The following is a 26071-nucleotide window of genomic DNA, read 5'->3' as shown; positions in this document are numbered from 1 at the left end:
TGGTTCCTCAATTTTCAACTGGTGATGATTTGTAACTTATAAACAGCACAATTCATGGAAGGACACCTGCCACTTTTACAGATGCTGGAGGCCCGGCATCATTTCTATACGGCACATAAAAAGGAATATTTGTGGGAGACTTGCACCGTAAACTTTATAGGTGCAAGATTTGTTGTACCGTATTGTATTAAATCTCCTCCTACTGTGTGTACTGAGCCATGCATACACTGCTGCCTGGAAACATGCATTTTATTTATTCCTACTGTTACTCGGTTAAGTGTGTGCATTTTTGCGCTCTCTACATTTAAATGATCAATGATGTTGTGCCATTTAAAATTTATTGAAATGACAGTTCCACATGGTTGCCCGTGATAATATGTTTGAATTAATCACATTTTCAACATTTTGTAATGCCTTTAATCCTAAATGAAAGGAAAACAACAAAGTCATTCAAAAGGGATTTTATATAAAAACCAACACTTTGTCAATACATATTTTCAGACATTAAATGTCTTTCCTTTTTTGTGTCTCTCTTCCACAGAATCACTCAGCCTAAACTGGCAAGGTAACTCCCGTTTGATGTTGAAAATCGTGTGGAGGAAGCCATGGAAGTGAAGGAACGCAGACCTTACCGCTCACTCACCGCTCGGCAGGACACAGAGCGCCGATACACCAGCTCCTCAGCAGACAGCGAGGATGGCAAACCCAACAGCAAATCCTACAGCTCCAGTGAAACACTCAAGGCCTTCGACCACGACTCAAGGATGGCCTATGGGAGCCGTGTTAAAGAGATGGTTCATCACGAAGTCGACGAGTTCGGCCGGCAAGGTTAGCCTTAGCTACGTTGATACCAAAAAAAAAAAAAAAAAAAGAAAAAAAGAAGAAGAAGCTGTGGAGATGTTAATTGACACCAGTGTTGTTCATTGATAAGTATATCATCAGTGCACAGTGAGATGGGCATTTATTAGTCTAAGGGCATGAAACGGTCTGGTTTCAATGTATGCATCAGTGCTTTTTAAAGATCTGTCCCTCGGTGATTCACATTCACACCCTGTAGAGGTCACTGCGTAGTATAACTGTTCACAGAGGCGCCCAGGAATTGCATTTACCATGCCACTGTTAAAAACTGCATGGGTGACATTCATACCTTCGACCTGCTCTTTAAAATTTATTAGTGATAATCAAAAAAGGTCAAACCAAATGTGATGGCTATATTTTTTATCATGGAGTTCAAAGATATTTCTACCTCTGATTGTTTTATGTTAAAACACACTGCACCCTCATGTAACCTCACCATGGCTGAAATATTTCACTTCTTCTGAAGGCCAGGTGAATCCTGCCATCTTTTTCTGCAATGCGTAAACTTTGTAATGTTTAGTGATACAATTAGCAGAAGAATAAATGTGTACTTGCTTGCTGTAGGGGCGGACTTTTCCCTCCGAGACCTCGGCTTTGGAGAGGGCCTTCCGTCCCACGTGGCCACGTACAGGTCTGACCTGGGGATGCCACACCGTGACTACTCAGTCAGCGTGGGCTCGGATGCAGACACAGAGACGGATGGCATCATGTCGCCGGAGCACGCAGTCAGATTATGGGGCCGCAGCAACACCAAGTCGGGCCGCAGCTCATGCCTTTCCAGCAGGGCCAACTCCAATCTAACTCTCACCGACACCGAACACGAGAACACAGAAAACGGTACGGCACTCTTCTCTTTTACTTTCCTCTGCCTCTCCTTATCAGGCAGGCTGAGTTTGCTCTGATTTTTTTTTTATTCCATGTGGATTTGATTCTCGTGGTGAAATGGAACAAATGACTGTTTATTTATTCAAAGATGTTACTATACACTGAGGCAGAATAACATGCTATGTCTCAACAAAGAACACTGTGTTGCACGATACGGCTGTACGCCTGAGTAATGATCGTGTTGATTTGGATTTGTTTAGTTTTTTTTTAAATGCTCAACTGGCATTCATATAACCACAAGATGAGTTGCATCTTTTCTGTCTTGGTAAATAGCTGGGTGAATTTGACCCACTGGAACTGTTTCAATCACACTTAATTGAAGTTGACAGGTTTATTAAACTTTGCTAATCTCTGTTTGCATTTTTTCTGGATTTGGCTGAAGACCAACATATTTAGGATATGACCTCCTTCAAGAAAAGACAATTGCAAATGCTCCAGTAGAAGCAGGGTTTTGGCATATCATTGCCTCGGCTTTAAATCATCATTTTGTTCTTGCTTTCTCTCTGTTTCTCTCTGTCTCAGTGTGGGAGTTATTATGCATGTGTGGCCTATGATAGCAAAGGGTCTGGCAGGTTCCTTTTGGTGACATCAGTGCCAGAAAGTGGGGAGCCATATGTATTGAATTCATTTCTCTGTGGCTTGGTGTTTCTAATTTTCCCCCAAGGGCCTGATGAGTCGGTTTGCTTGCTCAGAAGGTCACTTGAGCAGAGGAAATATGTAACTATGAGCCATTTCGAGTGCCCGAAAATGCCAGAAGATAATAGTAGCTCTGCTGAAGATACCCTCATTCAAATTGTAGATTAGTGTACTATAAGGTCATGTTGTTACAGGATTCTGTTTGGAAGCAGAAATGCCATTTGGATGGTCAGCTCTGTATTCCCCCCAAGCGCTTATTTGTCGGTGTCATTTTATTAATTGCAGTGCTAGTCCATGCCATCAGTGCTGCTTGGAGGCTCCACCTGGCAGACACGTTTCCTTAAATCCCATTTTGTGTCCAAAATGCCTGCGTTTTGTTTACCTGAGTTTCTGACAAAATGTATTAGTTTCCTTCTTTTTACTACACAGAGGTGTGTAGTAAAATTTTAAGTTCAGTTTCACATTGTGCATACATTAAACTTCATAGATAGAAGAACTCATCAAGGGCCTCGCGGCGAAATTCTAATTGCCTCTGCACAGCCTTGCAGAGAACCTTGTGAATAGTTTTGCATTTCAGTGTCACATTATGTATTAGCTTCTTATTATAACTGACAGAAATGAGTCTTGGAAGTGGAATCCATTTGCCCGAATGACTCAGGCCCAGAACGTGGCATCCCTCTGCTTGATCATCTGAGATGCCAAGGGACTTGAATTTGGCTGTATTGTACATAATTAAAGAGAATCTCCTTGGATGGCTAGTTCAGAGGTTGGTACGCTGGAATGTGTTCAGTTCACCCCGAGCTGCTGCATCACGCTGCATCTGTGAGACGCAATCGAGATTCTAAGTAGCTTTTTATTCCACTCACCGAAGCAGAAAGAGCACTTGTATTCAGCATTTAATTCAGTAATGCCTGATAACATACAATTTATATATGGCAAGTTAATTAAAATCCATCGAGCAGACCTGCTTGTGTGTGCTTTAATCTCTTTAGATCAACAAACCATTTACTCTGCTTTAATGTATTCAAGCTGCTGGGCAGCTCTCCCCCTCTTCACATGTGACTTACTTGACCCTGCTTTTAATGCATGCAAATAAGCAATAGCGATTTTGGAACAATTTTTTTTTTCATGCTGAAGTGATTCCAAGGCATAGCTTGTGTGCTGTGAATGAAAAACCCGAGCCAATAATAATGTTCTCTGCTAAGAATGGTTTCAGTTGAGAAGTGATTATAATGTTAGGTCTTTCTTTTACTGACGTTCTAACGTGCAACTTGATTTTAGACCAAACACAAACTGTATCAGTATAGACTGATAATTTGGGAATTGAGCACTGGGCAAGTAATCATGTCCAGCAGGGTCTGTTGATGCGTGCGTGTATGTGTGTTTAGTGTATGCATAGGTGCTGCTGTGTGCTTATTTGTATGAATTGCTTGGTGCGTTCATGCAGTGCGCGCAGGCATGTGTCTGCATCCTACCCATGCCACTGCCACTGTGCTTGCAGGGAGCCCCTGGAGGACACAACCGACTGCTGCTGACTGCTGAGTCACTGCACGTCCTGCTGAGGTTGAGCAGCAGTTTGGGGAATAGGGCTGCTGCTCTTGAGTTCTGGCCCATTCCAGCTTTTCCAGATGTGTGTTCACCCCCCGCCACTGTCATGGCTTGACTATTACATTTCTATAACCATGAGAACTGGCAGCCCACTGAAGAACTGTTGTTATTCATATGTGCCATAACCTGCGGAGAAAAGTAATGCGGCTAAGGCCTGCGCAATTCCTGTTGATAGAAAAGTGCTTATGTGACTGACACTGGTATAATTCATTGCCAAAAGGTAATCAGTTCCATCGGGCAGCTCATTGTATCATGACTTTGGGTTCCTAAAAAAGTTATATGTGTGCATATGTGTGTGTGTGTGTGTGTTTGTGTATATATGTAATTCTGTACAGTAAGTGCGATCATGTGTTATATGTGGACTCTTTACACTTAAGGTATTCATCAGAAAAAATTGTGTTACCTAAATAACCTTTGTTTTTTATGCATTTAATTTTGTCAAAGAATGAACTCTACTGCGTTGGACTCATGTCCGTGATATTTGGCTTTTGGAGTTAGATAATTTTTATTACTGTACATTACTGAACTCCTGATAGCTACAGGCATGGCTCATGGCGGCACCTCTAGGAAATTCACTGAAATGTTTGTGTGAAAAGTCCCTCCACAAGCTTTGAGCTGCATTTTCTGATTGAATGACTTCCAAAGTCATTCAATCAACTCTGATTCATTGTTTTCATAAGGGCACAGCCTTGAGTTTCGGTCGTGTTGTTATATACGCTTAAGTAGAGCTAGCACTACTTATCCAATAATACCAATAGCATTATTTTGTTGAAAGTCAGAAAAGTAATTGTCATAAACTTGATTTGTCTCGGTGGAATTGCCTTCAAAAACCGATGTTGTGTGTTCTAAAAACAACCACAAACACAAGATTAGCAGGGCTACCACGTGTCCCATTTGCAGAATTGAATCCACATGCACAGCAAGCCGGCCGGCAAGTATTGATTGATGGACCCGGGACCCATCTGTGCTTTAAGAGTGTTCAATAAATTCCTGAGCCTGATGAAGGAATTCCTACAGGTATTTGGAGGAACGAAGGATTGGTGCGATGCATTCTTGTTTAAAGTGCTGACTGAATCCCTGACTGATGCACTATTGAAGATGAGGTTTACGATCATGTTATAGCAAAGAATCAGACATAATGAACTTAAAAATGACTTAAAAAAGTCCACTCTTGACCTTGAAGGCAATTTCCACTATGGTTTCGGAAATTCAGAAGTAAAGGAAGAATGATAATTATGAAAAGTATACCAGTCTGCAAGAGAACTTTAAAAATATTCTATTTGTCCATATTTTCTTTTTATTTAGTGAGTATGGGCACCAGCCACTTCCCAGGCTCCCCCAGTGAGTAATGATTTTATATTACAAGCAAAAAAAAAAAAAAGATTGGGGTGTTGGGATAGGGGGACTTGGAGGATGAATGATGGTCAGGTTTCTTAATTCAGTTCTGCTTTTTGTTCTGCATGATTAAACAGCAGTCACCAGTCAGCAGTTTTACTTTCAAAGCCCATCGTGGCTAATGTGCTGATGCCATCGTGCTTTTAGCTGGTAAGAGCAATATTTATTGATGTTGAGTCGTTGGATATAAAAGTGTCTGCTATTTTCATGTGGATTTGCCATGTGCAGGCCATTTTTACGCAGATTTGTTTACTTCTGTTGAGATTAGACCTTTTTTTTTTGTCTCCTGCTATCGCAGCTGCTGATTTTCATATAAAATGCCTTACGATTAGTATGATGGTGTCACGCTAATGAAGCCGATCTGCTTTGCGCAACAATCCCAACGTTACAAATAATAGCTATGAATTGCCATTTATAGCCATTATTATTATTTATAATACTCTGCTGAAACAAATACAATTACTTCTGCAATAAATTCTTCCTCATTTAATCGAAGTTACAGCTTCTACATTTTTTCGAATCCAACAATAAAAACATCATATGATGAAAATAGCAACTAATACTTTTCTAAACTTGGATTCTAAAACAAATTATGAAGCAGCAACTCTTGCAGTAAGAGCATACTCCAAAGTGATGTTGATTTATTCCCATGCTACCTATATCAGATGCTTGTTGGAGGGTTCAAGAATCAGAAAAAACTTTGAACTGTTGAAAGATTGAGGTTAAGTGCTCCAGGGCAGTGCACAGTTACAAAATCTTTGAACATAGCATGGCTGTCTATAACGGACAGGTGTTCTTGGTAGAAGCATGTGGCAGCCCTGAAAAGCTGAGGGGCTTTGAAAAGCAAATCTCTGGCAGATTTGAACTTGAGCGGGGAGTGAATCAGCCCTGTCCCCCAACCATGTTGATAGTGACGCGTTGAAAGAACGTTTGTTCAGCTCTGTTCACTCATGTTATTCTTGGCTCAGGCAGCTTTTCCTTTGCATAGATAGGCACCCACTGAGCTTGAGGCTGATCGCTCACTGTAACTGTTGAAGGGAAATTAACTGTATTAACGGTTCATTTTCTTTAGTTAAACGGTGTATTTTTCACATTGACCCAGAGATGGAAAAAATTTAAATTTTGTTACGGAAACTAAATTCTTACCGCCGTCCATTAAAATGCTTTTCTGGTAGGTGTTTCTGCGGAGCTGCACACTGCTGATGAACGGACACAAGGAATCCTGTTGGAAATGTTCCCCCCTGCTTAATGAACTTAAGTTTTCTGAGCTTAACTTAAGAAACCACAGAACAAGCAACACTGTTACACTCGGATGCAAAACCCACTCACCTTCATCTTGTCCCTCATGGAGTGTGCGCTGAAATATCAGTGCTGATTGCCATAGTGTCCTGAGATGAATAACCAAATTTCTTTGATGATCACTCCACATTTAAAATCCATTTTATCTTTGAACTGATTCCCCCCCGGAGCTTTGCTGCAATATTACAAAAACCTGTTGGGTGAAGTGAGATCAGACTTCCAATTAGAAAAGATGTTTTCTGTTTTACAGGGGGTTGGATTCACTGGAGTAAGTTTTATAGCAGTGTGGCAGGGTTCGGGTTAGAAATGGCAGTCTCATCACAATCTTGGGGGAGAAGCGTACTGGCACTCAAACACACACACACATAAAAAAAAAAAAAAAAACAGCAAACACACCAGAAATAAACATGAAGAAATAAACATTTTTACATTAAAGTATGAAAAAAAAAAACAGCAAAAATGTTGGAGCAAAATAGTTCTGAGGCTTTCTTGGTTTGGTGTAAAATGACCTAAAAAAAAAAAATAATAATAATAAAACATCAGCATGTTTTTGCTTTTTTATCTTAATGATGATTTTAATAATGTCAGTATAGCCTCCCTTGTTTTGCTCTTTATTGTTTTTACACAGCAGCATTTAGTGGTTAACATAAAACTGCTTTATTTGATGCCTTTGTTTTAGCAGCAGTGACTTTTAGTTAATTTCCCATTAAATGACATGTTTTGTGTGAACCTTGAATGTTTTAACAAGCTGTATGGAGTGTATTTTAATTAACCTGGTTTTACTATTGATCCCAGAGCTGGCTTTGTAATTCACTGTGTGCTGCACAATACACAACAAGATCAGTCTTATATAGTCAGTAGTTGCAGTAACATAATCTTTAATCCTCTCGTGCATTACTGTAGATGTTGGATCGAACAAAACAAAAAGCCAACGTGTTTATGTAAAGACAGACATGCCGAAAAGGATGAATACCATTATCTGGTGACTGTTACAAGCTTTTATCAATCCTAAACTGTCTTTCCCCTTAAAATCTTCTCATCGCCAGCTGTATTCAATTGAAAGTCTTCCTCTATAAGAAATGGCTCCATTACATGGGACTGGTTCAAACAAGTCAGAAGCACGCTCAAAGAATGCAGATCAAAGTAAGTAAAACAGTAAGCACTATTCATCGAGACTCTGCCTCTTTTTCCGAGACAGACTTTGTGTTTGCCAGAGTACAAAATGAGTAACGAGCGGAGTGTTGTGTTTTAAAGAGCGTCCGCCACAATTACAGCGTGCGCACGTGAGGATTCGTAATTATCAGTTTTCCTTTAGAGGCAAACATAATCACTTTTCGAAAGCAGTGGTATCTTGATGCATCATTACCTTTTGGCATCTGTGATGGAGGCACGGAGGCTGTGATCATTTGCTGTAGGGGACATTGTTTGTTGTAATACTGAAATCTGTAATTTCACTGCAGCCACATTGAGCACAACATGGAAGCTTGTTCTGAAACGGTCGCAGGCATCGCAGCAGCGGAATATCAGGCGAAATGATGCTTCAAAGAAATCACTAGTGGCTTCCCAGCTCACAGCTGTGGTTATTTCCACCCCAGTATTTCTTGTGAAGTTATTTATTTGTTTACTTTTTTGGCAGAGTCTCTGCTCAGATCATGGATTAGTAGAGATATTCTCTGGCTCATTTGCAGGCTAATTTGCTGGGTTTTAGAAGCCCTTGTGGACAGTTTTGGGCTGTTATCTGTGGAGTTGCATACCCCGCTCCCTGCCAGTGCCTCTGACAGTCTAAACCAACAGCACCCCTGGGCCCATCTCACCACCAGGGCTCAGGGACCCCACTACAGCTCAAAGCACAACACGGAGCAGGATGAGCCCTCCTCCGTGGTGGATCATTCTAACCCAGCCTCACAATTTCTGTCCCTCTCTCAGCAGTGTCCATTTAACGTACAGCCCATTGCCTACGCTCATGTTATATTTATGCTAGTTTCAGGGAATGCATCCTCTGCTTAAAATGAGATAAAAGCCTCTGTGTACTGATTTTCTATCCTGTATCTCTATCAGCACAAATACCGACGTTATTAGATAAAGAAGGCGTTAGGCCGAGGAAGCAGCGATCCTAACATGCTGTTGCTTTGGCATGGCAGAAAAATCATTAAACTTGGGTGTTGAGATTCATCTAATAAGAAATCACCTCTATTATATGTTAGAGGATACAGGTACAATAGTTTTAGATTTGATAGACCAACAAGAGGCTCATCAGTAAACAATAGCTCTGATATTGATCATGTTTATCTATGTGTGTTACATCTATATGTGGGATATTCGAAACTAAAAGCAAAAGTATTAAACATCAAAACCACTTTGAATCTGAAAACAGCATGATGAAATGGTCTCGTAACAGAGGAGGCAGATGACAGATATATATCATAGTAACAGCACAATATTTGTGCTTATGTGGAATCATCTGTGCGATGACTCGTGTGCGATGAACGTAACTGTATGATAAATGATTTACAACACTCCTGTTTTTGTTCTCAGGGTTTGTTTATTCTACATGACTCAAAATAAGATTGTCACTGCTAAATACGGAGGTCGTGCACGCACAGGATTTTCACACACGGAAAGGCCCTGCGGATCCAAAACCTTGTTGAGCTGGACAGCTCGGATTCTTCCTGGATTATTTCTCTTCCGCTGAAAGTAGCCAAGCACAGTGAAATTTCACAGCCTGTACATGTTGAAGAAAATAGCTCAGGACACAGGCTTTAGATTTTTTTTTTTTCTTGGTGCCTTCAGAGGTCCCCTTAAAGTATTGCTGTCACACAGAAACATTAGTCTTATCTCGGCTGTATAAATTGCGAGCATCTGCAGCAGGTCACACCAGAGCTGAATTCTTTCTGTCTGCAGCCCTCAATGCTTACACCCTCTGAATTACCGCATTTTGGCATAGAAGCACTTTGGGCTATCTAGACAGTGGGAGCTGACTTATTACTAGCTGAGCACTAATAGTGGTTTGAATGAGTAGGTTGCATGTGTAACGGCTTGTGCATTGCTTTTAGTGCTCCAGGGAGAGGTGGTCCATCCTGAGTTCATTGTTTGCAAAACATCAGGGGACAGCCTTATTCAGGAAATGGCAAATGAATTGACTTCTGACATTCAGCTGATTGATAACTTGTCACACTGCTACGGATTGTATGATCTTAAAGAGTACAACACGGCGCAGAGGCTGAGATGACGATATTGCATGGCAAATTTCCAACCTTGTTTATATCAGCTAGTATAAAATGTAGACCCTAATTTCCCTAAACTCTGTGAGTATTTTTTGTCTTATGTAATTGTTTAGGGTTTTGTTTTAATTTGTTTGGTATCTTTCACCTAGAAATAGGCTTGGAAAGAGAGCATCAGTGACTGCACTCTTGGAACGTTCGATCCAGGGTCAGACTTTAATGGTTGTTTAATTGTTTTTTAATTGTATTCATTTTCTTCCCCTTGTCTTGGTTTTTGTGGTCTGTTTAATGTCAGTACTTTGTGACAGACAGTGAAGATGTAGCTTTGAGGTTTTTAAGAGCACCCCAGCCCTCTGTGTACACCATAAAAAACGTACATGCATTCCTGACGAAGGAAAATGGATAACAAAATTAAAATAAAAATTGCTAATGATGGGCTGCTAACAAAAGAGTCTATGAATAACTCTTCCTTTTTTTTTTTTTTTTTTGCACTAGACATGTCCTACTTGTGTGTAGGGCGTATTGCATGACAGGAAGCCTTTAATATAGCTATACTCAGGCCGTTATTATTTTTAAACATTCATAAAAAAACACATTTAACAAAGATGCACTTCATTGCGAAAAATGACAACATAATGTACTATAGCTAATAATACAGCCTATTGTCTGAGTGCCCTAAGCAAAGGATTGAAAATGGATATGGCTGTATATAGCTGCACGGAATCCATTTTAAAAATTGATTAGTTTTAGTCCTGATCCTGAAGATCAACTCAGGACATTCTGGGTCCAAAATCATTGATATAAAAAAACAAAATATTAATAAAATTGGTGAGCGTAATTGACTGGACTGATGTGAAGAGAGATGGAGCTGGGCTCAGCTACTATACAGTTATATTTTTTCTGCGTTCTGTCTAGAGGCTTTGTAAACACGTGACCATGCAAAACAGCACATTGCAGGACATGGGTACGCCTGATAGTAATTATCATGATTCAAACTACCACGAGTAGCAATGAATGGTACACATGAAAAACACATTCTGACTTTATATTGGTAATAGCGTATTAAAGGATCGTACCGGTGCGCATGTTACTTCCCATCTCCAGTTGCTAGGACTCCATCTACCCCAGGCAACTTCATTTCTATTCATCGCCTCAGTAAAAAATTTGGAATTGAAATTGTCCTACCTCGTTCGGGCCAAAGCCTTTACAGTTATGCTCAGGGACACGCTTCCTGTTTGCATTTGCGCTCTTGCGTTATTGTGGTCTTGCCATTACCACTGTACTGGATGCATATTTGGGATAAAATTTCAGGAAAGATGATTCAGAGATGCCCTTCAGTGTTGACCAAATGTTGAGTAATTCAAAGTCAGTCATATTACTCTATTACTGGCAAAGTCTCGTGGAGTGGTTTTTGCCATGATGTGAATTATATAAGCACTCAGAACTACAAGCCTCTTGACAGCATGTGTTTTAGATAGCCTTTTGAACTGTCATGCACTCAGTGGGAGCCGGGAGGCACACGCAAATCAATTCTTTAACACTGCCAAAGAAATGAAAAACAGTGGGCTTTAATGTATGCTATCTGGAGAGTATGATGCGAGGACGAAATTATGTTTTGACAGAGGTGCTTTTCTTTAGCATGAAAGCATACAAATTAATCTGTGGTGTCTTTAGACAACAGAGGAAATGGGCACAAATGAAGCCGAGGTGGTAGTCCCAATTCCCATGCTCAATATTATAAAAATTTCATTCCTTCATTCCTGAAGTTTGGAAGACATGAAGCTGTTCGCTTATTTTGAGGCGATACTTTGGTTCTTTACTGTCTTTTATCAGGAACGTGTCTTTTACTTAAGGGTATACTTTAGAATTTTACTAGGCCAGTCCTTAAAATGCGCTGAGGAATGGCAGGATGGGGATGGTGCCATCTTTGTTCAGCAAGGCCCCAGGCAAGCCACATGTAGCCCTAATGAGTCGCTTACAATTTCAGGCTCCGCTTACTCTCAAACACCAAAAGTAAACTTTTGTCCCCTCATACCCCCCCCCTTCCTCCACTATTCGGGGACCTTAAGAGGATTGTGGGGTCATTATTTATTCATGCCATTGTGTTTATTCACCAGCTTCTGTGTGTGATGGGAGAGGGAATAGAACAGCCAATGCAGACAGAGTAAAAGCTGATAATTATCCACTATTAGCATTGTTTTTTCAGCCATAGTTTAAGTCGGCTCAGTTGATGATCGAGCTATGATAGAGCCACAGAAACATCCATTTAAAGCAGATTACCAAGTGCATGTCTTTGAAGTCTGGATTCCTCCACAGAGGACGTGCTGGATGGGTGTGGATGCGTTATAAGCCTGTTTTCTGTTGTGCTATTCAAGCAGATATTCTGTCTCCATGTTAGCTACATACACTTGTGTTGACCAGGAGATCCTTAAAAACCGCCATCACATGCCTGCAGGATGTTCTTAACAGCTAGAGGTGAGGAGATTGGAACCTTTACCTTTTATACCAGAACAAAGGAAGCCCCAGGGATCCTTGAATGGGGCTGGATGGAGGGATTTAGCAATGTCAGACTGCATCAGAACTAACATTGATTCAGAAATCCAGTGAAGTAAAGAAAAAAAGGGCTTTTTCCAAAACCTAAGTTTTGAAAATAGTTCAGTTAGTGATTACTCAGTTCTGAAAGAGCAATTTGAGAACTGGCCTTAATTGTGGTGCGTCAGCTAAACTGTCCTGACGTGGTTCAGCTGGGCCAGGACATTATGTTCTGTGCAGTTCTGGTTGTCCACTAAAAACTTCTTTTGTGTATAACTTTGCAGTGGGGCAGTAGTAAGGCCTCTCCCCTGAGCAGATGAAAAAAAAAAAAAAAAATCCATTGGCTTTGTTTTGCATTTCAATTTTACATTTCTCGTCTTATTCAATGTGTTTGTCACAGAGAAGTCAAAACAGATGGTGGCTTTCGCTGGGATTGCGTGGCATGCTGTCTCTCTAGCACGGGGAAATAGAGTGGACTCAATGGATGAGAGCGGTAGAAGCCAGGCAGGGATGTGAAAAGCGGATGACGGGGGCAGGAGTCTGTTCTTATAATATCCCTGAGAAGACATGCCATATCTAGTCTCAGCCACTCTGGCCTGCTTTTCATCTTCCTAGGTGATACTCTGGAAAGCCACTGGCATCAGTATTCTGCTGTGTGCTACTGCTGACTTAGTTGGATATTTCCCTCCTACACCATGTAGATGAATAGATTAGCACAGAGTGGGTACATCTTTCTAGTAGTGCAATTTTAAGAGCAGTGAAGGGTGGATGTCCAGCACTCATGGCTTATAGAAACTGCAGCAGTTATAGATTTGATCTAAATCACTCTGTTGACACTCACCCATGCCCAATCTGTTGTGGAGGTACAACACTATCTGTAGGAGTGGCCAGTAATTTCTCTCTTTTGCTTTGTTTTCTGGACTTATAATGGACACCCATTTATAATTTGGCATTCATCATCTCTTCAAGAGCATACTGTAGTTGTAAGTAATGGATGCTGGGTTTAAAGTGCTGATAGAAATGTTGTGGGTCAGCCTTAAATGGAATTGTTCCTTGTGTGGTAATGCTTTTTTTTATTACACGCAAATATAACTTCCATTTTCTCAATAATGGTCAGACATGTCTGTTAAAAAAAAAAAAAAAAACGTTTATGGGTGTATAGAATCTGTTTTCAGCCTAGTCATACATTATGCTCGCTCTCCGTTATTATGATATTGATTCCTAACAGGTAAAGAGCTTTGTCAGGGATTTTTTTAAAATCATTTTTCCAGTGTTGCTCTATAAAAGCTAATTTCCCACTTCCCCGTGCGTAGTGTGAACTATGCGTCCTGTCGATCTGCACCTTGCCTGACAAAAAAGCCCAACACTGCACCACAAAACCTGAAGAAAAAAAAGCTGCGGCATATATTGTATAATCACGAGTAGGAAGTGTAAAGATAATTAATAAACTTTTGTGGCGGGGGGTGCTAAAGACGACAAACACACATACTTATGTGATACAGCTTATAACATTTGCTTCATTCAGTTTATGACTTTTTCAAAACTGTCCCTTTGGGCTGTATGCGGCCTCATTTATTTATTTATTTGATTTTATTATATTTATTTTTTTTTTTATGAGATGAGCTCACCTATCAAGTATTAATTTCACAAAAGGCTAGTTATGGCTTGCAGCTATGCAATAGAAAACAATTATGTCAGTTTCGGATTCCTAATATTACGAAAACTAGAATTATGCCATCGTGGTTGTATTGCCTGGAGTGGTTTGATATGTGTAATTATTACCTGAGCACATACACCAGTGATTCATGACCACATCAGCGTGTTCCCAAAACACAGAAGTGAATAAAAATAGTGAATACATTTATATAAATTAAAATCATTTTATAAATTCTCAGGCATTGCTAAGAATTTTTCCTGATTACTTACTTACAATTTAATCCATCGCCTTTTTGTTCCATCCAATCCAGTGACATCTCATTAAATTCAACAGGACAGGAAAGTAGGATATATTCTTTTATCTTATTCTGAAGTCAACCACCTTAATTAATTATATGTGTATAAGTCGTGTTCTGCAAAGAGTGTCACATGTCAAGCTTTAGCTTTGTTTACATGCAATGCACAGTAAATTTGCAAAGGAGAGTTGAGATCTAAGTTTTTACCTGTAAAGAGATAATTAGCTTCCATGTGCAGTTGTTCTGGTACGATTGATCATTGATCAGTAGAACATTTGCATTAATTGTTTACATTAGTCAGGTGAAAATGCAGCTCCTTCACAAATGAAACGTTCCTGAAGAATTAAAGCGTCACAGGCCAAAACAGACAAAAGCAAATTAGTTCACCAATCAGCCACTAAATAGCATCCCCTGAGTTTCAAGGAAATACTCGCCAAATGTTTGCTATTTGCTCTATCATAACTATACTGTCCCGCGACCAGACCCCAGATAAGCAGATGAAGGTGGATGGATGGATAACCAACTATTCTGTAACGTAGTACATTTTCAGGAAATTTCATTGTCTATTTGATTTGTAGATAAATAAAAAAAAATGAGAACTGGCAATTTAAGAACCAGAAAAATCATGGTACTAAATATCCTGCAAATCCACTCGGGATAAACAACATCCCCTGTTATTGCCTTACGTCCTGATACAACAAAAAAAATATTAAACAGTAAAATCTCTGATGTTTGACAGATTTCTAATTTGGCAGTATTCTGGCTGCAGTCATGTAAGCCAGCCCAGCCAGTGTTCTTCCCGTCTTTTGCGTCACGTTTTAAAAACACAGTATTTCCTTCAGCCACAAAGATGTTGGATTTCTAAGACCGTCAGTGACACAAAGACAGGACTAACACTGCCTTTCCACAGTCTTTGAAGTTAATATTCAACCAAGAACAGTGATATTGTAGGAAAGAGGGAACATTTAATCAGTCATAATAGAGCTCAAATACTGCCAGTCAGCTCTATATATATAAAAGGGCACCCACACTCCCTTTCACGGTTTTGCAACTCTAAAGCCTTTGGATCGCATGACATTTCCAGGACATCTTGATCCTGACTAGTGAACATTTGTGTTGCTAACTGTAAACATGGCCACTACAGCTAAGCAACAGGACATCATTAGTACGATGGAGCTGGAACGCTGAAAAGGGAATTGATGATGTTCAGGCAATCTAAAAGCCATTAAATGTCCAATTAAGGTACCTTGTCGGCCCGACTACCTTGTAGGCAAATGTAACTCAATTAATAGACCATTATTTATATTCGGTGTAATAAGACTCTTCATAAAACCTACCAGTTTTCTTTTCCTCTTTGAACATGCTCACATCCTTAATCCTTTATATCAATACTTGCACTGCTGCGTTAATGAATTGCCACAACTTTGTGTTTTAATCTAAACAACTTTAAAACTCACGACTCATTCTCAATTAGAACTACAAAGGATACCCTACCCACGATTCATCATTATTTTTTATCCTATGCACATTTTGTTTTTCCCTAAACAGCAGTTTATGGATTGAATATAGGATTAATGTTAACAACAGATATACGTTTATATCAAGGTCCCGAGGATGCCACTGTCTCCAACACTCTAGAGGACTTTTATTCCATAATCAGTGACTCAGTTTATGGCTGTGAAATATGCCAAGCGAGTTTAATGTGCACAGAAGTGCAAGCTGCCTGTGCAACTCTGGTGCAAGATTTAATCAAGGAGATCTGGTGTGCAGCAAATCTGGTGTGCATAATCGCACTTTGACAGCGAGTGCCACTCAAATTAGAAACTGCAGGAGCAACACATACCTACCTCCTTCAGATGACTCTAAGGAGAGTTAATCAGCAGAAAGGAAGGAGCTTCATACATGAAAGCTATTGTGGCTGACAAATGCTTGTAAGAATCAGACATTAATCTTAAATGCGCCTCCCTGGCATTGCCTCCATAATCAAAAACGGTGCAATTAGGTGTCTGCTGATTGAAGAATGTATAATGAAAGTGAAACACACAAGCAAGACATACTTAAAAGGGGTAATGTTGGAGAGAGTCAAAAAGGTGCACCTCCACCAATTAGCGATGCAAATACCACAGAACGCGTCGACTTGGTCTGACGAAAGGCTCGCAGTTGAGCACACTTTCACACGACGTGCCGCTGACGCAGAGGGAAGTGTCCAACAGCAACTCACTGACAGCGCTCACAGCAGACTGCTCTGCAGCCACGGGTGGGGAGCGAAACCCACTGCACCTCAGGAAATCTCGATTTGTGCCACGTTAAACGCACCCACACAAGAACAGAGCTGTAGATTTTCCCACCAACAGGGAGGATCTGAATATTTACAAGCTGGTCGTTGCATTAACATTCAGTATAAAATCCAACAGAGACAAATTTAAATTATGACAAATGCTTTGAAAACGCCATCAGACTTTGGATTGAATCCCACTCCTCCTACATTCCACGGCAAAATTGATGTCAGGAACAAATTACGTAACACTTTCCTGATCTTCCAAAGACAAACTGCCAACCTTTCACATGCCCCTGCGCGAACACCATTATCCAACGATCCACTTCAGTTTGGTAATACACAACATGGTGTCACTTAAGAAAATATCGAGACGTAAAGAATTTAACATTAGCACGGCAGGAAAGTGCTGTCATCTTGACAGCATTAAACCTACATGCAGGTCACTGCGCTGCGCTGGAGAATGGGCGTTTTAACATGGTCTGCACTTTCCAACAGGAGCAGCAGTGTGATGATGACATTCAGTCCCTGCTGAGACCCTGAGTCATTCCTTTGCCGCCTATATGCTTTGTATGCCGCGCAGCGTCAGTTGATACTACAGGATGTTTGTCTTTTTTTCTTCACTGCTCTGCAAATACGTCCCACTTCTTTTTCTTTCTTTACTTTTTTTTTTTTTTTTTCTAAATAGATGCTGCCCTGCAGCTGTAGTCCTTGAGCAAACAGATCACCCCTGCTGTCGCTATGGAGCCACATGTCTGCTTCACCTTGCTCAGTGTTTTGATTTTGCAGCACATTTAACTAAGGTAGTCATGGTTACTGGGCTGTCATTTGAAGAGCGATGATTTTTTAGTTCACTGCATTTGTCAGAATTTCTATGTGTAGCCTTAGAATTTATAACAGTTAGAGGCAAAATGAGAATGATGAGTTAAGTTGAGGGAGTGAAAATAAAAAATAAGGATTCTCTAGATGAGAGGTATTGTCTCCTCTTACTCGATTTTCGTCTCACTCGATAACATCCTCCCTATAAATTATAGTCTCTATTTACCTGATTGAATTCTCTCTCTCTTAGCCAGAGAAGCCTTCTCAAATACATTGAAATGCACACTTTTATGTATATGTTCACACGGAAATAGTGACTAATTCTCCCCCTCTCTCATTCACAGTCTTAATCGTTGTTATTAGACTCGCAGTTTTGCATGATTCTGTGTTACAGCCTCTACATAAATGGCTGCAGTTACTCTGGGTGGGTACAAGTATGCTGAATTCTTCTCCTACCTCCACTCGTTAGATGCCCAATATACACAACCAGAAGCACACAGGCATAAACACGTTAATCCCATTAAGCTAAAACACAGAGGTTAGTCAAATGTCTTTGGAGCAAAAGGTGCACCCACAAATTCTTCTTAAATCATACTTAATTCTTAGTAGGTTTTAGTACTGAAGCAATTAGTTGATTAATTCACAAAAAATTAAATTGGGAAAGTCTGTTAATGGTTGGAGTCATTTGTATTCTTGGGTCCAGCGTTTTAATGAGAATGTGCTGTTTTTGTTTTAATATAATTGTAAAATGCATATCTTTGGGCTGTTTTTTTTTTTTTTTTTTTTAAATTATTAATTCACCTTATATTCTTTCGCATTATTTAGTAAATTACTGATTTATCTTGAATAGAATTCACTGTTAGTTGCAGCCCTGATTTTGGTATGAAGCAATATGATTCCTATTCAGTCTTAAAGGTGTGAGGTAGAGTAGCTTCAGGCAGTTGTAAGTCACGCCATAGTAATAAATGTGCAGAAAGAGCCTGCTTGAATACTGATTTTAAAGGCAAGAAATGTTTTATACCCGTTTTTCTGCTGGCTGATAGTTTGCCAATATTTAATATTTTCAAATATGGCCTTTTCAATGATTTATCATTCCTGCCAGAAGCTGATGAGAAGGGTCTTTAACGTATCCTCAGCTTGGTGTTGGATGATATCACAGCATACAACAGGACACATCAGAGATTTGTGAAACACTGTAGACTGGGGCAGTTTTATGGTAAGATTTTCGCATAGATGGTAACTAAAACAAGTCTTTAATATCTTATTAAATTATCAGGATGTCTTTAATTGTATTTCCAGAAACAAAGCACAGAGCACCTTGTAATATTTTTCTATCTGAAATATACAGTATACAGCATACAGTATATTACCAGAATGGGAAATTGGCCTCAGTCTATTTATTTTCCATATTGCCTACCATTACTTAAGGTCATTATATCAAATCTGCTTTGCAGCTAAGTTTATCTTTAAAAATATGAGTGGCCCCACAGGAGCAGAAATTACCCTGCAACCAAATAATCACATTCTCTATCTCTATGCTCTGCCCCAGCCAGAGCACGCACGTCAACGTTCATGTGTCCTTGCAAAGTTTTTCAGTGCAGAACACCTACTTTCTTTTTTAATGTAAGTTATGGAAAAGAAGTGTTTCTGCAAAGCTGTCCGCCCACATGTACATTTCTGCTGTTGTTCAGGATCTGTGTCATACCGTCACCACATATTGTTAATATTTTAAATAAATGTCATTCTTAGAACCAGAGCTTTGATGTAAAGTTTACATCTTTTGAAATTCCGTTTTATGAAGCACTTCTGTTATGTTTCACAGCATTAACAATCAAACTGCAGTATTTTTTAAATAATTTTTTAATGCATCATTAATCTCTTTTAATAATGTAAGATATCATAATCATGCTACCTATACTTGCATAATTAAAGTAGAATCACTTAAATTGTTATACATCATCCTAAAAACATGGTTTATATTCCCAAACTTATTACAAGACGTAACTGAAGCCTTTTTTTTTTTCTTTTTCACGGCACACGTCAGTATCCCTAGCTGTAATCCTTGTCCTGCCTATCCCAGACAACAGTTGGTTTGTCTGTCCTTTAAACTCTATTGCAAAGGGGTCGATTGAGAACTATGATGCAATGAGTGTTGTTTTACATTTGCAACAAGGCCAAAGTCATTGGTGCTTCCTGTAGCTGTCAGAAGCCCAAGCAGTAATAGACTGTCTAGGGCCTCCTAAGTAAAGGTCCACTTTTGCTGCAGTTAAAACAATGAGTGAAGGCAAAGCCAATCAACTCTGGCAGCTGGAGAAACTTGTGGCCATCTCAGGCTGTGGCTCCTCGCCTGCAGAGGCCCCGTCTGTGGCTCTAGGTGCATGTGGCTTTGGCATGAACTGCACAAGCTAGCATTAATTAAACGCAGTGAGACAGTGAAGCCTTTGTGCAAGAGACTAATGGCTGCCAAACCAGACTACCTTGACCTCACTTAGCATGTGACTTTAACTGATTTTAGAGGATTTTAATCTTATTCCATCTCACTGATTAATTCTCTCTTTGACCCCCCCCCCCCAAAAAAAAAAAAAAAAAGCTGTAAAATTCAATCAAAAACCTGGTGCAGCTCACTTTTGTCCTCCATGTCAAGATTTTTAGTCTTGTCTCTGCGCTTATCTTTTATCCCGGCTCAATGAGTGGTATTTCAGAGTGCTGTTATTGTGACACACACTAAACGCAGTGTATTAAATGCATCTGGGGGATTCTGGGAATGAGGGGTAATGATGCTGTTGTCAACATCTCCTCTCCTGGCTGTACATCGCCGTATATTCAAGCACAGCGGTGTCAGAGTCATTAACCCACAGCATGGCGCCCGCACTTCTGCACCCATTACTGCACTGGCATTAGAGGATTGAGGGCGAAATGAAGTATGCGGTGCGACGTACACATGAAGCACAAACTGTGACTTTCCGGGGCAGTGGACATTTGCTGCTTGTGTAGGGCTGTGGCTGATACGTTAATATCACTAATTGTTTCCTAATTAGATGCGAGTCAGTGAGTCGTATTTTAATACTCTTCAGGGATCATTACAGAGCGAGAAGAAATTTATCTCTCCTGATAGATGATGGTCCAGTCAGCAGGAATTTCAGCATCAAGACCAATGGGCTGATGGGAAGAGGGAGGGAGAGCTGATCTGATGGCATTGTTCGCCGCAGTCATGTTACTGAACTACCACATTTTCTAGCAAGGCGCAGGGCTGTAACAAAAGTTAATCATACGATAATAGCAGCTCCGTGGTGGTTTCATGGCAGCATGTGACCGAAGCCAATAAGCCTTTAAGAAGAAACTCTGTTATGATGTAAAATTCAGTTTTGCATATTAGTTTATAACAGGAAGCTGCAAGCAGTCCCATCTGTAAATTATTCATATTCTGCTGTTCAGGTGAGTGGCCAGTCTGAACACCGGGGTACTTTGTATTGCCGACAAGTAGGAAAGCTGAGATGGACACAGGAGATAAAAGGAAGGATTGGCTCAGGTTGGCCTCATCTCTTGGCTGGCAGGTTTTTATTTGTTTCCACAGGAGGGGGCATTAACAACTCCACCATATTTAGGAACACATTCATATGCCTGATGCACAGCAGGCAAATTTGATTCTGCTAGTATAACTTTTGTAGTTTGGAGGAGTGTGTTTATGTTAGATTGTGTTGTTTAGAAAGGAAATAGAGAATGTTATAGCTGAGAAGGGATTTTTTTACTATATCTGTCTGATTTCATATGCTCTTGTGCTGAATACAGATTATGCCTTCTGGAAGTATCCACGCAAACCAATTTGAGCATATTAACCTTTTTACAATTTAACATCCCCAAAGGTTGTTTTGTTGTTTCTATTACTCTAAACCAGTGCCAGGCATTTGCCTTTTCTATTCTATCTCAAAGTCGTTTTACTTGTTTGTATTGTTCTTCTCAGCTGGGGTGAGGTGGCAACAAAGACAGATGTGTCCCTGTTTGTTTTTGAAGTGTCAGAATTGAGTGTTGCGTGTGAGTGTCTGTGTTTTTGCCCTGATGTGACGTTGCCTGTGTTTGGGTGTGTTTCATCCCCCCCCCCCCATGTGTTGTCTCTGTTTGTGGTCCACAGGTCCTCCGCTGCATTGTTCATCCGCCTCCTCCTCCCCTGTTGAGCAGCTCCCATATCCTCCCCCTTCCATTGCAGCCAATGAGAGCCAGGGAGAGTTGCTAGGTAACTGTGCGGCTCAGCCAGCCCAGGACTCTGACTCTGAGGATGAGTTTGGCCCCAATTCATTCTTAGTTAAAACTGGCTCAGGGAACCTGTATGCTCCTGCCACTGCAACTGCTGATGGTGAGTTGGTTTTCAAACTACTGCTGCTTTCTAGAGGTTAGCCTTCCCCTGCTCCTGGACATGTTGTGTTATAGGTCATGCAGATGGCTACGGGCAAGAATATGTCCCTTTTCTTTTTCTTTTTTTTCTCTGAGCACCATGAGAGAGTAGAAACTCTGAGTCGATAAGTAGCCTCAGGGAATGCACAGAGCTCTCTGAAACAAGGTCTGCAAAGTTCAGAGTCTCGCTCAAAGAGATGGACAATTTTGGTTCAGCAGGAGTTTTTTGTCACGAATATTTCTCTTCAGTTTCATTGTACACTGGTGGGAGTTACCAGCCTCAAAACCCCCTGAAGAGTTTTCAGAAACAGCAGTTTGAGTGCATCCTCCGCACCTGAGACAGGGCAAAAAGCAAAAAAATAAAATAAATAAACAGTTACTTCATACCAGGTGCATCATGGTTTTCATCATGTATCACTGGAAGATTTAATTCCTTTGAACTGGCCTGCGAAACACATACTGTAGTTGTGCATTTTGATTACAGCTCAAAGGCAGGCAGCTCCGTTCAATGGGTATTGAAAAATCCATATGTGGTTTCTCATTAATAAATGCCAGCCATTCATTGCTCTTGAAATACTTGGTGTCTCCTGCTGTTGGATTAACATTCATTCAGACTGACAGAATGACATTTGCACTCGCGCTGGAAACACAGTGTTGACAGTTGCCAAAAATTCACTCCCTGCGAAAGCATGTACAGTAGATTTACTAAGTAGCAGTCACGCATAGAATCAGCAGTTAACTCATTCTTTTAATTATTATGAAGATTTTATATGACGTGACATTGTGGGTGCTAATTAATTGTGTGTGACATGATAGTTTGCCTGGACTATGCGTTGAAACTGTGCTGTTGAGCTTATATTATATTATTTGTCTGTTGCTATATCGCTGATTGTCATAGATTTATAGACTCTCGTGGATTCATTACCAGCTCACCCTGGATGCTCACTAATTCAATACAGTTTGTTTATAACATCACAAACAATCGTGGCATGGTGTAGGAAAATATGCACAGACAATGAGCTCTTATCAAGTGTTTCCTCAAGGTAACCTCCGGAAAGGAGATTTATTGATATTGCCACATGTTCATATTTGGACCTGTAGCAGGTTATATATTCTTCTCTCCAATCCATCTACGCGGAAATACAAAAGCTTGTCATTCAAACGCAGTGATTTATGCCACATATCTCCCACAACTTACATATTTGCATGCTGAATAAGTTCTACTTTGATATTTGAATGTGGATATCTTTCGTCTGCAGTTGCTATTGGCTGCTCCCAGGGGCACCGCAAACACAAAACAAAATAAAATCATCTAAATAATTGATCTAGCTTGCAAGTTAACTACCCAAAGGGTGGAAGTACATCAAACTCCAAAAGTGCCCCAGCTGCCTGCAAAGAAAGCCCGGAGAATGGGTTATTAATCTGGCTGCCCTCGCCCAACCCCACCTCTCTTCATCCCTAATTCCACAGTAGCAACAAGCTGGTCACCCAGCAGTAACATGACTTCAGGGGACATTGGGGGGGGGGTGCTGGCCTTTACTGCAGTAAATTTGTCTCATAACAATGACACTGATTTGCATAGGCACAGCGATTTGGTCGGCCTCGGGCTGTCAGTGAGGGGTAGCAGCAGGAATATCCCAGAGCTCTACCTAAGTCGTCCTCAGGCTTTGTAAGGATGCTTTTAATTTGCAAAATAAAGCGTGTTCTTGCGTGCCTTTTGCTTGTGGAGGCAAAGCCTTTTCCCACTTCAATATCTCAAATATATCACACTGCACTCATTTCTACTGTGGCTCTTGCCCACTCTGAGGACCTGTCATCTAGCCAGCATTATATATAGATAAATAGTAAATTATGCAAAAGATGCCTTTCTTTGAGGCGCGCTTCTTTCACATTCTTCTTTGCGTGATTTCAGAAAACCTTTGATGGTAAAATTACAAGTGGGAAAAGAAAAGGAAAGAAAAAATGATAACATTGTTGATTCACCAAAACCAGCTACTGAGTCACTTGAGCTTGTTCCATGCCCTCTCTTGCATTTTCCATGTCACATTCAGACACTTTAAGTTTGTAAAAATCTATTTATTCCGATCTGAATATTTTTTTCTTTTTGGTCAAATTTATTTTTACTCTTTCATTCAAGTTAGTAATGCACTGTATTCCCATTGGGTGTTCTTTGAAGCAGGCACTCGAATGAAAATGTGATTTCTAACACAGTCGGTTCGGTTAAAAAAATGACAATTTGCATTGCTTTAAGATAGGTATTGTTTTATCTTTTTACAAAATATACATTTTTGTGTGTATATTTTCACACAGGATACAGTGATATCCAGTGACACTCCATGCAAATTGCCTCCAGACCCCAAAGATTTTGGGGCAAATAATACATGTAACTGAATAACTTTGTCAACCCAGGCTAGTTTCATGATTTCAGGGAAAGAAGTGACCTTATTAATACTTCTCCAATGTGTCACAACACCGTTCCCTTCAGCTTAATCTTAACTTAATCTTGTCAAGGTGACAAAACTAGCGCGAGCCAGATAGGTTGTGGAGAAGACTTGGCTTAAAAACCAGTGCTGCAGACACAGAGCTAGATATCTGCATGATTAAACCGGCTGTCCAGAACTGTCTAATGAAATACATGGCAAATGAATTTGAATGTTTTCTGTTCAATGGAGACATAGGGGGTCGGTGCCGGCGGTTGGCTGGTGGTTGGGCGACTTTGTGTTTCCAAATGTAATATAATGTAATCTTGAATTAAGTATGCATCTCAGGTTTTCAATGGGAATTACATGAGAAAAAAAGAGAGAGAGATGGGGGAAAAAAAGGTAAAAAAAAAAAAAAAAAAAAGGTAATTTAAAAGCCACGATGCAAAAATGACTGGAATATCAAATCAGATCTCTTTGACATGCAGGTCAGTTATCGGAAGAATATTCAGTTGACACGGTATGGGAAAAAAAAAAAAGGTATGCCTAAATAATTGGCTCGCAGTGTATCTGTTGCACTGGAAAACAGGTGGCTTTTTATCACTTGGGATTACATTTGCTCAAGGTCATCTTTGAGCCCACACACAGGACTTTAAATGTTCTGCAGATTGCAAAAGTAAACGCTTTCAGCAGCATGTCGTTATTCACATTAGTAGCCTTCAAGGCTGCAGTGTTTATTTTCTTTCTTTCTTTTTTTTTTTTTTTGTGGGGGGTGGGAATCCTGTCTTCATTTGAAGGAACACTGAGCCTGGATCTGTGTGGCTGACGAAGCTGATCGCTGAAGCCTGCAGTCCTTTTGTGCAGCATGTGTTTCAGTGTGGCCCTCGGCTTTCTTTTAGGGGCTTCTTCCTGGGGAGGCTGGCAGCGTGAGCCCGCTGCCACGCTGAGCCAAAAGATCTGAGACAGTGCAACCTCCCAGCATTAGCATCTCTTAATGCAAAACAGCATGGGGCCGGGCAGTGTTGGCTTTCAGTGCGGCCGGGCTCCCCGGTGAAAAGAGCCAACACACCACAACCTCACAGCTGACCAAGCAGGAATGTTGAGCTGGGTGGAAGGCTTGGGGACGTGGCGGTTCCATCAATTCAAATAAGTTTTCATTTGAACTGCTTAATCATCCCCCTGTGTGTGTAAGGATTGGGGTGGGCGGGTGGGGGGGCTGGCTGGTTAAAAGAGGTCACGCAAGAAAGTAAATTATCCACCAACACCATGAGGAATTAAATAATCTGAGGCTAAATAATAATTTAATGAGTAGCACATGGCGCTTGCTTGCCATGTCCCTGTTTTCTGAATTTGCAAGATTTCAGTTTCAAGTAGACATATGAAAACGAACCGGTTTCTCTTGATCCTGATGTTGAGTTATCAGTGAATTGGAGCCGAGAGACAATTTGTCCAGTTCCATTCCATGTGATGTTTGTCAGCGTACAGGGACCATGGATAATGCATTTTGCATACCTACATATCTTCTTTTCACCGACATAGATTGAGATGCATTACTTTCATTCCGTGATAATTGCAGACCATCTGTGCCCTCTTACAAAATCCTCAACCTCTTGATGGATATGCAGCAGGGTGACATCCAGAGCAGAGCATACATTACCACTTGTCTTGTTCTTGCTAAGGCAGCTCGAAACCTGACAGAAAATCTATTTGATCTCAGAAAGAGAGGGAGAAGCATATGCTCCGACTGGTCTTAATGGATTAGGTTGCACACTGTGGTAAACT

General features: G+C 40.5%; 1 protein-coding gene across 4 annotated transcripts in view; it reads left to right on the top strand.

Moving 5' to 3' along the window:
- The first annotated feature begins 605 nt into the window (after positions 1–605).
- tenm4 (teneurin transmembrane protein 4) overlaps positions 606–26071 on the top strand; it is a 107806-nt gene continuing 82340 nt past the window's right edge. For 2 of the 4 annotated variants that reach the window (XM_029516813.1, XM_029516812.1), the window contains exons 1-3: positions 606–828; positions 1423–1695; positions 21610–21831. In XM_029516813.1, coding sequence (XP_029372673.1) covers positions 606–828; positions 1423–1695; positions 21610–21831 — 718 coding nt within the window. Of the gene's footprint in view, positions 829–1422; positions 1696–17384; positions 17397–21609; positions 21832–26071 lie in introns of all 4 variants that reach the window. The other 2 variants (XM_029516814.1, XM_029516815.1) reach the window with 2 other exon arrangements.

Source organism: Echeneis naucrates, chromosome 13 (assembly GCF_900963305.1).
Source record: "Echeneis naucrates chromosome 13, fEcheNa1.1, whole genome shotgun sequence".
Classification (NCBI taxonomy): domain Eukaryota; kingdom Metazoa; phylum Chordata; class Actinopteri; order Carangiformes; family Echeneidae; genus Echeneis; species Echeneis naucrates.
The sequence above is the reverse complement of the archived record's forward strand: the minus strand, read 5'-3'. Positions and strand labels throughout refer to the sequence as shown.